Source organism: Protomyctophum parallelum (genome assembly GCF_964188405.1).
Source record: "Protomyctophum parallelum genome assembly, chromosome: 20".
In the NCBI taxonomy this organism is placed as follows: Eukaryota; Metazoa; Chordata; class Actinopteri; order Myctophiformes; family Myctophidae; genus Protomyctophum; species Protomyctophum parallelum.
In genome coordinates, this window is record NC_139718.1 from 39,872,370 (window position 1) to 39,887,276 (window position 14,907).

The 14,907-nt window shown below is 43.4% G+C and overlaps 1 protein-coding gene across 1 annotated transcript in view; it reads right to left on the reverse strand.

Annotated features, from left to right (window-relative positions):
- The window catches only part of baz1a (bromodomain adjacent to zinc finger domain, 1A), a 35,500-nt gene extending 21,118 nt beyond the window's left edge, over window positions 1-14,382 (reverse strand). The window contains exons 1-11 of the mRNA XM_083792378.1: window positions 14,298-14,382; window positions 13,607-13,804; window positions 10,941-11,219; window positions 7,227-7,394; window positions 6,720-6,821; window positions 5,513-5,600; window positions 3,986-4,120; window positions 3,050-3,244; window positions 2,239-2,334; window positions 1,982-2,120; window positions 1,176-1,298 (exon numbers count right to left, since the gene is read on the reverse strand). Of these exons, the coding sequence (XP_083648504.1) occupies window positions 1,176-1,298; window positions 1,982-2,120; window positions 2,239-2,334; window positions 3,050-3,244; window positions 3,986-4,120; window positions 5,513-5,600; window positions 6,720-6,821; window positions 7,227-7,394; window positions 10,941-11,219; window positions 13,607-13,719 (1,438 nt within the window). The 5' untranslated portion in view covers window positions 13,720-13,804; window positions 14,298-14,382. The remainder of the gene's footprint in view (window positions 1-1,175; window positions 1,299-1,981; window positions 2,121-2,238; window positions 2,335-3,049; window positions 3,245-3,985; window positions 4,121-5,512; window positions 5,601-6,719; window positions 6,822-7,226; window positions 7,395-10,940; window positions 11,220-13,606; window positions 13,805-14,297) is intronic.
- Window positions 14,383-14,907: the final 525 nt, after the last annotated feature.

Genomic DNA, 14,907 nt, shown 5'->3' on the forward strand with positions numbered 1-14,907 from the left:
CTGTGGCCTCCTAAACTGCGTTCACACAGCGCTCGCACACACTTTCGCTTTCAACAACCAAAACAACGAGTTACCAACACGGAGGGGAAGAGAAAAAAGAAAGGGAACATTTTGGATTGTATGAGGTTGAGGGGACACGAGAACTCGATAAAACTCACACCATCGACGGCCTGTGAAATGTGGCCGAGATGGGACTATGTAGTGTGGCTCCAAAGTGCTAACATGGCCCGGAATCCGTCGCTCCCCACGACCGAATGTGAACGTAAATCCTTTGCAATAAAAGTGCCGATGGACTTCTAGTCGCCTTTTCTGAGTGCATGGGCAGCTGTCCGTGTGTTCGGGATCGCGATGGTTGTCTTGACTGCATCTCTGGATGTCAGTGGGCAATATGGTCTTGTACACGTTGTGAGTTGTATCGAGTTCCCGTGTCCCCTCAACATCATAGAATCCAAAATGTTGCCATACGCTTGTAAAATACTTTAAACCAAATGCTCCTTAATGTATGCAAACAAACAGAAAAGTGCAACATATAGTCTCAAGAACTGACCCAAAGCTTCGTTAATGACACTTCAGTAACTGAAAATTAAATCTCTGAATAAGTAAACAAAGAAAAGCACCTTTTTTGTCCTAACAAAGAATAAAGACAATTTGACAGAGTGCTGCTGACCTCAACCAAAATCCTGCCCATGTATTTCTATGACATGACATCTGTCATTATTAATATATATTTATTGTATGCTTGTACAAACTATTTTTTTTTAAAGAAAGCTGCTTAATGTTTCTAAGAGTTTGATGGGGAGGAGCTGGCCCGAGTGTTCGATTAATCTGTTTATTGCTGTTCTGTATTTGGCCACGGACCCCCCCATCTGAAAATATTTCTTCTATGGACCCCCCCAGAAGCAAAGATTTGAGTTAAAAACGTGCACTGTGAAAGAATATATATATTCATAATCATTAGAAAGCACTTTGTTTATTAGTCACACAGTGACTGAGTGATTAACAGTGAGTGATTAATCGGGATTAAATCGAATCGTAATGTAGCCCAATTAATCAGAATTAATCAAATCGTGACCCTCTGAATCGATATGTAATCGCATCGGCCAGATACCTGGCGATATCTGCCCCTAGTTCAGAGTACTCTAACCTTCAACCACATGCGTTCATAGTACTCTAACCTTCAGCCAGGGCCTCCTCCTGTTCCTCCGTCTGAGCCTGGAAGATGGCCGACAGGAAGAAGAACAGCAGCTCGCACAGAGGGCCTTCCGGGTGGGAACCGACCAATGCCTCCTCCACGACCTCTGGAAAAGACACAACAGAACACATGAATAAACCTCCTCCACAACCTCTGGAAATGACACAACAGAACACATGAATAAACCTCCTCCACGACCTCTGGAAGGCACAACAGAACACAGTAACACATGAAGGAAGGGGAAGCAGAACCTGGGGAACTTCCATTAACCCTATATACTTCGTTGACCAGTGTCCTAACTCCCAACTAGGCCCCCTTAATTTTCCCCCTCTTTACGACAAATAGCTTTCCACCAAAAAAAAATAAACTCACCGATCTGCGAGCTCACAACACGTCTTAGGGTTGGGATACGGTATGAACCGGAAATCGGTTCCGTCACATTTGCAACCGTTTTTAATCACACCATCAGAGCTGGTATGTGGACTTCACATCTGCTATACAATTACAAAACCTATTTTATTTCAAGGACCACCATAACTGTGACAGGGTACAAATGGTTCCATTTGTACACTGTCAGAGTTACAGACCTGTAAGGGTCCATTTGGAACGGAATGGTAAAAGGGAACCGTTAAGAGTGAATCGTTACAGAACTGGAATCGTTAAAATCCTAAGGATCCGAACCCTAAACATGACGCACCGCAATTGGTTAATTGACTTGACATTAACAATGCACTGTATGTATTGTAATCTTGCCAGCAGAATTTTAACTACGAGTTCAGTTGTTCTGACCCAGGGAGACGCCATCGGGAAACTCGTCCTTGAGGTCGAAGAATTCTCCAAATGCTCCGAGGAACTCCAGAACCATCAGGACGTCTCCGAACAGCTCTGGTGGAACGCGGGTGTGAACAGGAACTGGACTGGGCAACTCCTGGAAATGGTTAGACGTTTTAAAAAAATCAGTGTGACAGCAACTTCTGGACACAGGTAGATATTAAAATAAATGAGTGCAACATCAATGTGTTGTGAATGTTTGGGGTTTCCATTACCTTGAGGTCTTCCAGCTCCATGTCCTCTCTGGGTTTGTTCCACAGCTTCATTCGTTCTGCATATCTTTTCTTCTCCTCCTTCAGCTTCTCTCGCTCCTGAAGGAGAAGTGCACGTTGCCATGTTTTACTCACAGACAATTAATTCAACAGCGTGTATAATAGATCAGTATAGGTGAACGCATTGATTGGAACCCAAGCTAACCCAGTGCAACATTAATGAACATTCAATAATGTACAAATATGCCAGATTTAGCTAGAAGCCAAGAAAAACACAAAAAGTGTCATTTTTTCATCTTTCTAATTATCCGTTCGGCCCCAAAGAAATTGTTTATTCTCATGATGTTGGCTTTGTCTGAGGCTTTAAAAGGTCTTTAAATGGCATGGGCCATGGCTCAGTGGTCCAGGCACCTTGGCTCATAATCCAATTCGACTCCCGATCCCGACGGCCTTTACTGCATGTCTTCCCCCCATTTCCTGTCAGCCTATTGTCTGTCCCTCCATAAAAATATATAAAATACGGGGAATTATTTCCTGGTGCCCCCTGCATGCGGCAGGACTGCAACGCTCTATAAATGATTGCAATATAATTAATCTGGTCACCTAGGATGCTAAAAGCCTGACAGTGTGTTGTGGGTTTGAATCCCAACGACCATTGCTGGGTGTAATTGCCCATCTCTCTCCCCCCCCCCCCCGCAAGAAACCCAGCCAGCCAGCCACCCACACACACACACACACACATAGCTCCGTAAGGGAGTGGTTGCACCACTCAAAAAGAAACAGTACTGATGGTACAATAAAAGAGAGATCTCACCATCTCCTTCTCCAGCTTCATCTTCTCCTTCTCCTCCTTCCTCCTCTCCTTCTCCTCCTCACACCTCCTCCTGAACTCCTCCCTCAGACGCTCCTTGTCCTCGCGCTCCTTCCGCCTGGCCTCCTGCAGTTCCTCCTTCTCCCTCCTCATCTTGTCTCGTTCCTGGGCGGAGAGCACCGCTTCGTCCACCTTCTCCTACAACGAGACCACAACAGCGCCGCTTCAGAGGTGGAGTCTATCCCCGTTTGAATGCGCTATAGACCTCTGGGAGATGGAGTCTATCCCTGTTTCAATGCACTAGTACTCCCAGTACTTCAAGCCTTGCTACTCATATGCCGAGTTGGCAGTGCCCAGGATCGAACATATGACCTTGCGGTTTGAAAGGCGAGTGCTCTATACTGACTGAGCTACCCTGTACTAAGTACATTTAATTTAGACTCAAGTAACTATACTGGGGTACAATTTGAGGAAGATTGAAGCAAGAGAAAGAAGAAGAAAAGAAAAGAAAAGAAAAGAAAAGAAAAGAAAAGAAAAGAAAAGAAAAGAGAGGTGGCACACATCCGCAAAACCTCTTTGACTTAATTATCGATAGCCCAGTCACACCGTGAGAACTGTACTATTCAAAATAACGGTAGTGGGTCGCATTCACACACACCAAGACTGCAGTTCACAATATTTATTTCATTTTTGAACAGGGACAAACGTTTCGGCTATCCAGCCTTTATCGGTTGATGAAGGCTGGATAGCCGAAATGTTTGTCCCTGTTCAAATTTGAACTGAAGTCTTGGTGTGCGCGACCGACTACCGTTATTTTGATATGTTTTGAACGGGTAGCGCACCTACAGTCAGAGCGCGGTGGTCACATGAAGAGTAATTCACTGTACTATTCAAACATCAAAATAATTATATAAACACATGACCCAAAGGAGAGCTGACCTGTACAGGTGAGGTGAGTGCGAGGGGGCGCCCCCGCTGCTTGCCCGGGGAACTGCTGGGGAAGTGAGGCGGCTCGTCAGGAAAGAACTGAGAGAAGGTCTGCTCCAATAGACCGAACTTTGACACTGTGGACGGCTGTCCACACACACACACACACACACACACACACACACACACACACATTAGCGTCCCGAACTTGTCATAGATATGTTATTATAGGCGACAGTTCACCCATTGTTAAACAGGTATGGAAGAGAGGACTCGACAAAGGGTGAACTGTCAAAAATCTACCAAACTAGAGAAAACTTCCTTTTATGTACTAAAGCAGTGACTTTTAGAGCTGTTTCAGTGTGAAATGTAAGTCCAACGAGTACTTCTATAATCAACGGAACAGAGCACAATATCACAAAAGGTAGCTTGCTAATAGGTTAAGGGCAAGCTAGAGCGTTTGTTCAGGAACAAACACACTATAGCAATGATTTATATGGGAAAGTTGAGCTATTGCAACAACAAAAAAGACATGGCTTACACGTGGTTAGTAGACAGATGTCATGGAGCTGTTATTGTGCTGGTATTGTGTGACTAGCATGGTTACAGTAGTGAGAGTGTGAGCAACTAAGAAGAGCATGAAAGAAAAGGCGGTGATCCAAGCACTCAAACAGATATAACAATGAGGAGAGGGTGGATATAAAATCAAGTTAATTTATTAGAAAAAGTTTAAAAAGCCAACATGTTTCGACTCACAAAGGAGACTTTATCAGGGCAGGTAACAGAGCACTAGTTCAACCATTTTTATGTCGAGCACCCGCAAATCAATATACATTTATCCAAGGAAGTACCCCAATTTGAAAAGATTATGTGCTATGGGCACATAAAGGCAAGATTTATTAACACGTTACATCCACCACACGGGTGGGGATCGTGTGGCCAGTGCCAGTTAAATGCGCAAAATACGAATAAGTAGAAGAGGTCCTCTGCAACCAAGGTTCATTAAATAAGGTTAGGAAGCGAAGACCGAACGGTGGATTCCATGTTGCTCCCTGGAAGAAAAGAAACATGCGCAATTGAGACCATGGAAGCTGAACGCGGAAGTGTTGGCTGCATCTAGCCCATTGCGCATGTTTCTTTCCTTCCAGGGAGCAACCTTATTTAACCTTAATTAACCTTGTCTGCAACCAGGAAGTGCAGCCCCCCGAGCACACACACACACAGTCGCTTCAGTATAGGCTGTGGTGGACGGGCGATGTGTTGTTTACCTTCCGCAGATGTGAGAAGAGGCAAACTAACCTCCCAAAAACTAGTAATAAGCGTGCAAGCTTAAACTGTTCCTCCTTTTACTGGGGACCCCCTGGACCCCTGGGGGTCCCCGGTCCCCTCTTTGAGAACCAGAGCTTTAGAGAAGGCCAAGCCAATAGATGTCATGCCCGAGAACTCTGTCTATGATATCCAAACCACAGAAAGACAGAGAACTTCATTCCATGTCGTTATGGCTGTAGTGTACAGTACAGTGTACAGTACAGTACATACCTTAAGTCGGATGAATCCATTGTGCGGCTCACAGTATTGTTTTAGCAACAGCTTCAGTCTCTCCCTCGACAGGCCGTTCTTCTTACGACTGCAATGAAAATAAAAAACGAAAAAAAACAATGAGCACAATCGTAGAAGAAGTAGAATAACAACAATACAAAGCTCTACAGAGCGACAAAAATGTGTCATTTGTTATCAGAAATGTAATTCAAATGAGTATTTAATTGTGAGTTTGCTTATTGGTGTGAAACCAGCCCGAGTCAATGTTCGACAAATAAGTACTGTTGCATTATGGGAGATGTAGTTAAATGTTACTAGTATTTTGGTGCACACCCAATAGAAGACCATGCTTTAAGGTGGTGTTTAGTATGTTTTTGGAGTGAGAGGGGAAAAAAGGTCTATTAAATTAAAAAGATTAAAGCTCTATATTCTGATAGTATGCATTGCTATAAAGTGTTTTTCGGTAACTAGGGTCTCGCCGTCTCTCCAGTAAACAGAAAATACCTTTCCGGTCAGAGTGAACTCTACACACAGCTTCAATTTTATAGTATTCCAGTTCCTTGTTTCTTATCCTGTTAGGAGTTCTCTCTCCTGACTGGATAAAATTGGTATCCTGACTAGGGATGGAGCTCGAAACCAGATACCCGTAAAAACCTGATAACAAGCTTAGTACCCGGTATCAAATATCAATAAATAAGCTTTGGTCTTATCAAGCCTGAGCATAGCAGCCCATGGCGTCATGTTTAAACAATCATGACAAATAAATCTAATCACCCACGCTGGCACAAACATGTCTATCTAAAAGTGTATCGATACCTGCCAATTAACCAGCGCTGCCCTGGTAAACAAAATTACGCTTTTAAACAGGTTTGAGTTAACAGTTTCTTCAATATACTGGTTCTATTCAGAATTTGTCGTCTCCCGTCTTTCCACAACATAATAGAAGTGGGCTCGATAAGAACCCGGCTCGATAAGCCTGAGCGATAAGGTTATCAATATAAATTAACAAACTCCATCCCTAATCCTGAAAATGCCTTTTCTGTTTACTAGATGAAGAGATAAAGCATTTAGAAGCATTTAGCATAAGGGAAGAGCCCTGTTACTGAACATTCTATTACCTATAGTATATAGCAATGATTACTATCAGACTATAGAGCCATTTAACACTTATTTGAACAAAGAAATAAAGGCCTTTAAGAACTCTTACTTGATCTGGTTGGCCTTGGTGATAAATGGAGGGCTGTCCTCGGCCTTGACGAGCTTCACCTTGTACTTGAACACACCAGGGGTCAGAGGCTTCCTCTTCACCCTGTCACACAAACACCAAACCAACATCTTCCATTAGCCCGAGTGGGAAGTTAGGAACCTCAATGTTAAATTGGCTTTACAAAGAGAAAATAATAAAATGTATGCTTAGGACAATTATCTGAAATAAGGTTAAGTATACATGATTTGAACATTTGACATTTATGGACAAATATTTCTAGTACAAATGCCACAAAACCTGTGGATAGCCAGCCAGTCATTTTGGGCATAAACAAGCAGCGTACATTTTGGTCTGAAAATGAAAATAATGAATGCTGTAAATATTTTCAATCTATTTATTTCTAATTTTCTCCAATAGAAGCGTTTGGTCCCGGCGGCCGAGGGCCAGGGGGGACATGTACTTATCCCTTGTACTGTAACATGTACATTAATTGGCGGTGCTACTGACCCGTTGACCTGTGGTTTGGGTGCAGCATCTTCATCGTCGCTGTCGCTGATGACGATGGTGTCTCCCTCGGCTGTTTTTGTACTGTTGCCGTTGGAAACGGGTGTCGATTTGGGCTGGCCGTTACAGCACGACGACGGAGACTGAACCTCCAGGATCTCACATAGACATCTGGAAACAAACGCACACCTTTAACTAAACACACACATCTGTAAAAGACATGACAACTTGCAGCCATTCCCACGTTAGAATCACATTTTCCTACCATGGATGAGGTTGCCTTGGACTTTTGTCAACAATCTCCTGTTTTAACATTGAAGCATGTGCTTAGAATGCCAATTAAGCGATGGCCACATTTATGGTCGGACAGTAGCTTACATTCGTCCCGATAAATTACATCCATTAAAACAGTTTCACTGCGGAAACCTGCTAAATCCAACTTTTTTCCTATTGTCTTTCCCTGCCGAACACGCTAAACCCGCCTTTTGTTTTATACAATATATATATTTAATTCGCCGTTTATCACTTTTAAGAAATACCGGCTTTGTCGCGGACATCGTGACGAGGACGACGCTTTATATGACGTAACCGGAAATCGACCTATCACTGGCTTGCAAGGGTTTCTGGGAAACTGAGTTCAATGCAAGTCAACAGGGGGTTCATAGCCCATACGACATACTAAATCCAACACGGGTTGTGCTTATAACCACGCCCCCGGGCAAGTTAAGTTTACTGAGGTTAAGGTTAGGTTTCTGAGGTTTAGGTATAGTTTTACTGAGGTTAAGGTTAGGTTTAGGCTGTCAATCACAGCGACTGGCCAATCACAGCGCGTCCTACACAACCCGTGTAGGCTTTGGTATGATGCTTCATAGCCGCATCCCTCCTCCATTGCTCTGTGTTGATAATTTTTCGACTCTAACAAACGATGGGACCATTTTCATGAAATGGAGGTACAATTAAGACGCCATAATTGTTCAAAGGTTAGCGTTAACAGCACCAGGGACCGTAACTTCATATAATGATTTATAACGCAGTAAAAAGGTGTTAACTAACTATAGTTATCCATTTTTTATTCCAAACTTCAGTGTCTTGCAGATTCCCTGTGATTTCACCTTCAGGAGCGTGTCATTATGACGATCACTGTACAGTAACTCCACAGCATAAAATATGTGCTGCGTTCGGTTTACTTAGAATGACTCATTCACATTTAAGTTAAAAATGACAGGGATGGAGCACACTGAAAAGTCTTTCAATGACAGGGTTACTTTACGAGTTACCGCACATTAAGCTACCAAAAATATAGCCCAGGCGTTGTTTTGAAATAGGTTGCATGCATTAATAACAACTGATTCTTTTGTAGGGCCTATTTTGATCAATCGAATCGCCCGGTCACGTGCATTCACACCGGTCTGGCCAAGAGGTGCTGTGCGGGTGTTTTTCAGAAACCAGAAATTGCAAGAGTCAATCAGCGTCTGCCCTCACAGGAACCTGTGATTAACACTGATTGTCTGTTCCACGTTTTAGTTTCTGCAAAACGCCCACCAGCCAGCATCGCTTGGGGCCAGACCAGGTCTGTAGAAGAGAAGACACGTGATGATGTGAATTCACGCAGCCAGGGTGGTTTACCACGCTTAACTTTTCTCTGTCTTCAGTCTGCCGTTGACCATCATGCAGCAGCGAGGTATGGCATCACTCCGCCATCCATGGTGAGAACTAGTGCTGCACAATTCATCGCGATATAGATCCAGATACCTAGGCTGTCTCATTTTTAAAATAAAGAAACGTGCCGCACTAGTTGGCTGTCCAATTAATTTTAGTTAGTCTTGTGTTTTTGCTACAAGAGAGACTTAAGTCAAGCACATTGATGCTGTTTGTTTGTTTGCTGTTTGAGCCACAATAGTTGGCTCCAGGTGCTACCTTTTGAATGTAGTAATTAGTGGTGGGGGAAAAAATCGATTAGTCAATTAATCGCGATGCCATCATGGGCGATAATTCATCGATGCACAAATGTCAAACATCGATTATATAATTTTTTTATTTTTTACCGGAGCAAAAGGGCGGAACTAATCTGCGACTGCGCTGCGTCGTCGTACCGGACCGTTTAGAGTCACGCACACAGCGCACACAGCGCCCGCACACGCTTTAGCTTTCAACAACCAAAACAGAACAAGTTACCAACGCGGAGGGGAAGAGAAAAAAGATGACAGAAAGGGAACATTTTGGATTGTATGAGGTTGAGGGGACACGAGAACTCGATAAAACTCACACCATCGACCGCCTGTGAAATGTGGCCGAGATGGGACTATGTAGTGTGGCTCCAAAGTACTAACATGGCCCGGAATCCGTCGCTCCCCACGACCGAATGCGAGCGCAAATCCTTTGCAATAAAAGTGCCGATGGACTTCGTAATTCTAGTCGCCTTTTCTGAGTGCATGGGCAGCTGTCTGTGTGTTTGGGATCGGGATGGTTGTCTTGACTGCATCTCTGGATGTCAGTGGGCAATATGGTCTTGTACACGTTGTGAGTTGTATCGAGTTCCTGTGTCCCCTCAACATCATAGAATCCAAAATGTTGCCATACACTTGTAAACTACTTTAAACCAAATGCTCCTTAATGTGTGCAAACAAACATAAAGGTGCAACATAATAGTCTCAATAACTACCCCAAAACTTCCTTAATGACACTTCAGTAACTGAAAATTAAATCCCTGAATAAGGAAACAAAGAAAAGCACCTTTTTTGTCCTAACAAAGAATAAAGGCAATTTGACAGAGTGCTGCTGACCTCAACCGAAATCCTGGCCATGTATTTCTATGACATGACATCTTATGTCATTATTAATATATATATTTATTGTATGCTTGTACAAACTATTTTTTTTTTAAGAAAGCTGCTTATTGCCGTTCTGTATTTGGCCACGGACACCCATCTGAAAATATTTTCTTCTATGGACCCCCCCAGAAGCAAAGATTTGAGTTAAAAACGTGCACTGTGAACGAATATATATATTCATAATCATTAGAAAGCACTTGTGATTAACAGTGAGTGATTAATCATGATTAATCGGGATTAATCGAATCGTAACATAGCCCAATTAATCAGGATTAATCGGGATTAATCGAATCGTGACCCTCGGAAACGATGTGTAATCTCATCGCCAGGTACCTGGCGATATCCGCCACTAGTAGTAATGTTGAGCAACTACAGACTAAAAGACAATAAATATTTTCATGGAACAAATGAGAATCGTGTGAGAATCGTGATTATTGTGGGGGACTACAGACACTAATATCAAGTTAGGAAGTAGTTATGCCTAAAAGAAAGTGATCGCGCCATCTAAAGCTGACTTGAGCCATGAGAGAGCTAAGGCGAGCGAGCGAACGAAGCGAAGTCCGCTTCAGCACCGTTCGAGTTACGTACTGTAACTGTATATCGATAGGGACAGAATCGTAATTCATAAACTGCACACACATGAACCCCTTTTTTTATATATATATATTTTTGGGGCTTTTTGACTTTGATAGATTAACAATAGCTTGACAGGAAAGGGGGAGAGAGAGATGGGGGAAAGACAGGCAGCAAAAGGTGGTCGGGATCGGGACTCGAACCTGCAACACGCTGTCAGGCTGGATTACCAGCCTAGGTGCCTGGACTCGCCCAGGCCACAAATGCACCCCTTATGTTACATTCACTCACACTAACACTCTAGTCTCTGTACCTGGCTCCATTGCGTCCTGCCACATCCACCGTCTCCCCGGGGAAGAACCTCTGGCGAGCGAAGTCGTACACGTCCTCGCAGAGCTCGCTGAGGCGGCAGCGCTGCGTCAGCGACGCCAGGTGGAGCAGGGGGAGCACCAGCGCCGGGGGGAAGCTCTGGAGGTTCTGTCGGGCTCGCTTCTCACTGTCGACGGCCTCCAGGTAGGTCAGGCCGGGCCGCCCGGTCAGGGAACAGCTCCACACCAGACTGTTGCACAGGATGGTCCTCTCGAAGAACTCACTGCAGCGAGACATTAGAGAACACACGACATCCAACTGGTCTTTAAGAGTCCTGAAGTTTAGACATTGCTGCAACCATGACGACAATATAATAGGGGGTATGCACATGCATAAAGTGAGTGGTAAAGTGAGTTTAACGTTGTTTAATGCAATCAGATAGGACTTTTCTGTTTGGATGTATGGTCTGTCCAGAAAGGCCAGAAAGTATTATTTTTGCCACTCAATAGGTGTTCCAGCATAACTTCCGGGAATGATGATGACGTCATGCACATACCCTATATTGGTCCCATATGAGTAACAGGGGCTGGATTGAGGAAACTACCCTCCAACACAACCAAGCAGGCCTTAACCTGGAACCCTCGGGGGGAAACGAAAAGCAGGAAGATCCAGAAACAGCTGGAAAAGGTCTGTCGAGGCAGAACTCAGGGGGGGGGGGAACAAGCCCCCAGTAAGGCTATCCAACGTTGAAGATGCCACTACCTACTGGCGAAATGAGGAATTGCAGCACTTTAATGGAGGTGGACGGACGTTCATGACATCACGTGCGTAAGCCCGGAAATTGAGGTCCGTGGCTAGGCTAGGATAAACTTCCGCTCGTTCGAGCCATTGAGTTATACTTCCGGCAGTCTTCCGGGTGCTTCAAAACGCCACTGAGCAACTTCCACTGAAATTAATATCGGGGAGGCGGGGCTAACACTCCAGTTCGGTCTCTATCTTTTATAGCTCTATGGGGAAAAAGTAAGGTTGCCAGTTCGAACCCGGGCTCCCCCAGAGTTAGTGTTGAAGTGTCCTTGAGCAAGGCACTGAACCCCTAATTGCTCCTGATGTGCTGGTTGGTGCCTTGCATGATTTCCGCCACCATCAGTGTATGAATGTGTGTTTGAATGGATTACACAATCTATGTAAAGCGCCTTGGATAAAGGCGCTATATAAATGCACCATTTACCACATCTTGGAAGAAGTTCATGAAAAATTACCCATGCTACCCAAAGAGCAGAAAATCAAGTCCTATTACATCCATCCCCCTCAGAAAAACAAAAATCTCAAAACACTTCACTGAATACCCGTCCTCAAAGTTGCAAAAAACAAGAACTGTCAATCCCAGTGACTACTGGCCAATCACAGCGGGGCTTTCCCAGAACTGAGGTGGGATCCATAATAACATTAACAGTCAATGCGCTGTGCAGTGCCGCCTGTAGATGGGCCGTTTCCGCTGCGCGACACCGACACGCAACTATAGTATAAGTATACATCGGACTTTACCGCTTCGCTGAAGCTAACCGGCATGTTACACCCAAACTGGTGACCTACCGAAATGCAGGGGACAGATTTCTACAACATCCACCACGTTACATAATTGAAACATTTATCCAAAACCTAATCAAGCGACGTTATCACATCTGATCTGACGTTAAGTTCACCGTTGTTTTGTTCATTTCAAAGCGCACGTGTGTGAGCCGCCGCGCGGCTAAGTCACAGAATTCAACGGGTCACCCGCCTCGGCGTAACAGCTGATTCAGTAGTAGTAGCGGCTAACCCTATACCTCGAACAACAACAAACGGCTTAACTTTAGCTCCTCGGGCTAACCCAAAACTGACCTCGTTCGTCACATTATGCTCGTTTATTCACGACATGTGTGGCCGTTAACTTAAGTTTAGTTAACTTAAAACACAAACACACAACTAGGCTAAATCGACCAGCCAGCTGCTAACTTACTAAAGACAGTAGAACACAGTAGTACATTATAATAACGTTAGCCGTTACTGCTAACTTGGGTTAGCTCTTTGAGCTAAAACTCTTAAACTACTATTTCGTATGTTCCTATAGTCCCACGAACAAAAAATGACGTGAATGTGTCGACTTTTGGGTTGAAATTACGTCTTTGTTTTATGTAAAGTGTGTATTAAGATTAAGAGTTTAGACAAAAGTTCATGTTGTGGTTCATTCAGTCCACAATACATTACATAAATTTCAATAATTACCATCATCAACTACTATAGATTATACATTATTTACCTTTCATATCATGTTTTGTTTTCGTCTGTCAGTTACACCCCCAGTAATATCTTCAAATCTGTAGTTGTCAGTCATGTTTTAACAATATTTGTATTAACATATTCATCACTTCTACATCATTCTAAAGTCAGTTTATTGTGTTGCTTAAATGGAAATATTAAATAAACCAACTATCAAAAACAGTGAAATCCAGCCTACATTTCTTCTAACTCTGAAAGGGTGCACTAATATAATGTAACAAAAATGTAACCAGCCAGTCCATTTGGTCCATGTGTAACAGACCCTCAGAGAGAGCTATAGTTTTAGTAAGTCAGTTGGTTAATTGAGTAATTAATTGAACTGCATTCAAATCAAATTCAATGAAAACTCACTCGTATGTTCTGAAGATCTCGTGGGTTATCTTGCAGAGGAAGACCTCTTCCTCTGGTCTGAGGTCAGGTGGAGGTTTCTGTCGGACGAAGGGTTTTCTGTGTAGAAGAGGCATCTCTCTCTCTGTGTATTCCTTTATTTATTTATGTTTATTTATTATTTCTCGTCCGGGTTCAAGTCTTCTCTCTAGAAAACAAGTCCTTCAAAACAGGAGGGTGGGGGACAAAGCCATACAACCTTCATTATCAAAAACTGCTTCGATCAAAAGCTGATATAGTTGACGAGAGATCAATAATCATAATCATAATACGAATTGCATCGCCCTTGTGTGTAACTAAATTAAAACCCAATAAAATGTTATTCACAAATTGGAGTGTCGTCTGAAATGAAAAGCCAATTAAACAACAGATCCAAAGTTATATAAAAGACAAAAAAAAGGTCTGTTTGGTTTGCTCTTTTGTCTGTTGGACTGAACAACTACTCTTCTAATCTGATCCACGCATGGAAACGTGCTCCTCTCTCTCTCTCTCTCTCTCTCCTACTCTCAAGTCCCGTTTTGACATGAGTCAGAAAAATAAATAAATAGGTCCGTTTCGTTTCGGAGACTTTAATTGAAATGAAACTGCGTGGATTGTTAAATCGACTGGTTGAACAAACGGAGAAGCTGATCGACTAGTTAGAAACGCTCTTTACCCAGTTATGTGGCGAAGAAGTAGCGATATAATCCGCGTTTTGTTACAATAGTAAAGTGTAGCCCGCCGGGGTCGACTCTTCTTCTCTTTCTCTGTTGGATCACTTCCACTGTGTCAGTCACGTTGTGGAAAGACAAATCAACACTTCCGCCCATGCGCTTCAAAATAAAACTCACGTTAACTTATGTCAACAATTAGACCTATTTATAATCATCAAACCTGTTCATATTTTCACATTATTAGCCAATATATAAAGGCATTGAGTTGAATTGATTGATTGATTCATTGATTGATTACATTTGTATTCGCAATTTGTAGAATGGATGGATGGGTAGACACTGACAGCTCAAAGAAAGTAGGCTAGAGGTCAATACAAAAACGAATTGCAGCCGCCCGTACTTGTGCTCTTGGAGAGTGGTTTTAAAGGAGTCTAGGGATTCACATTTCTTAATGGCTGTTGGTAAGGCGTTTAACATTTTTGTGGATCTTTAGGCTTGCACTGGGGAGGCACTGGGGGGGGGGGGGCACTGTCTGGGGAGGCACTGTCTGGGGAGGCACTGGAGGGGCACTGTCTGGTGAGATACTGTCTGGTGGGGGCACTGTCTGGGGAG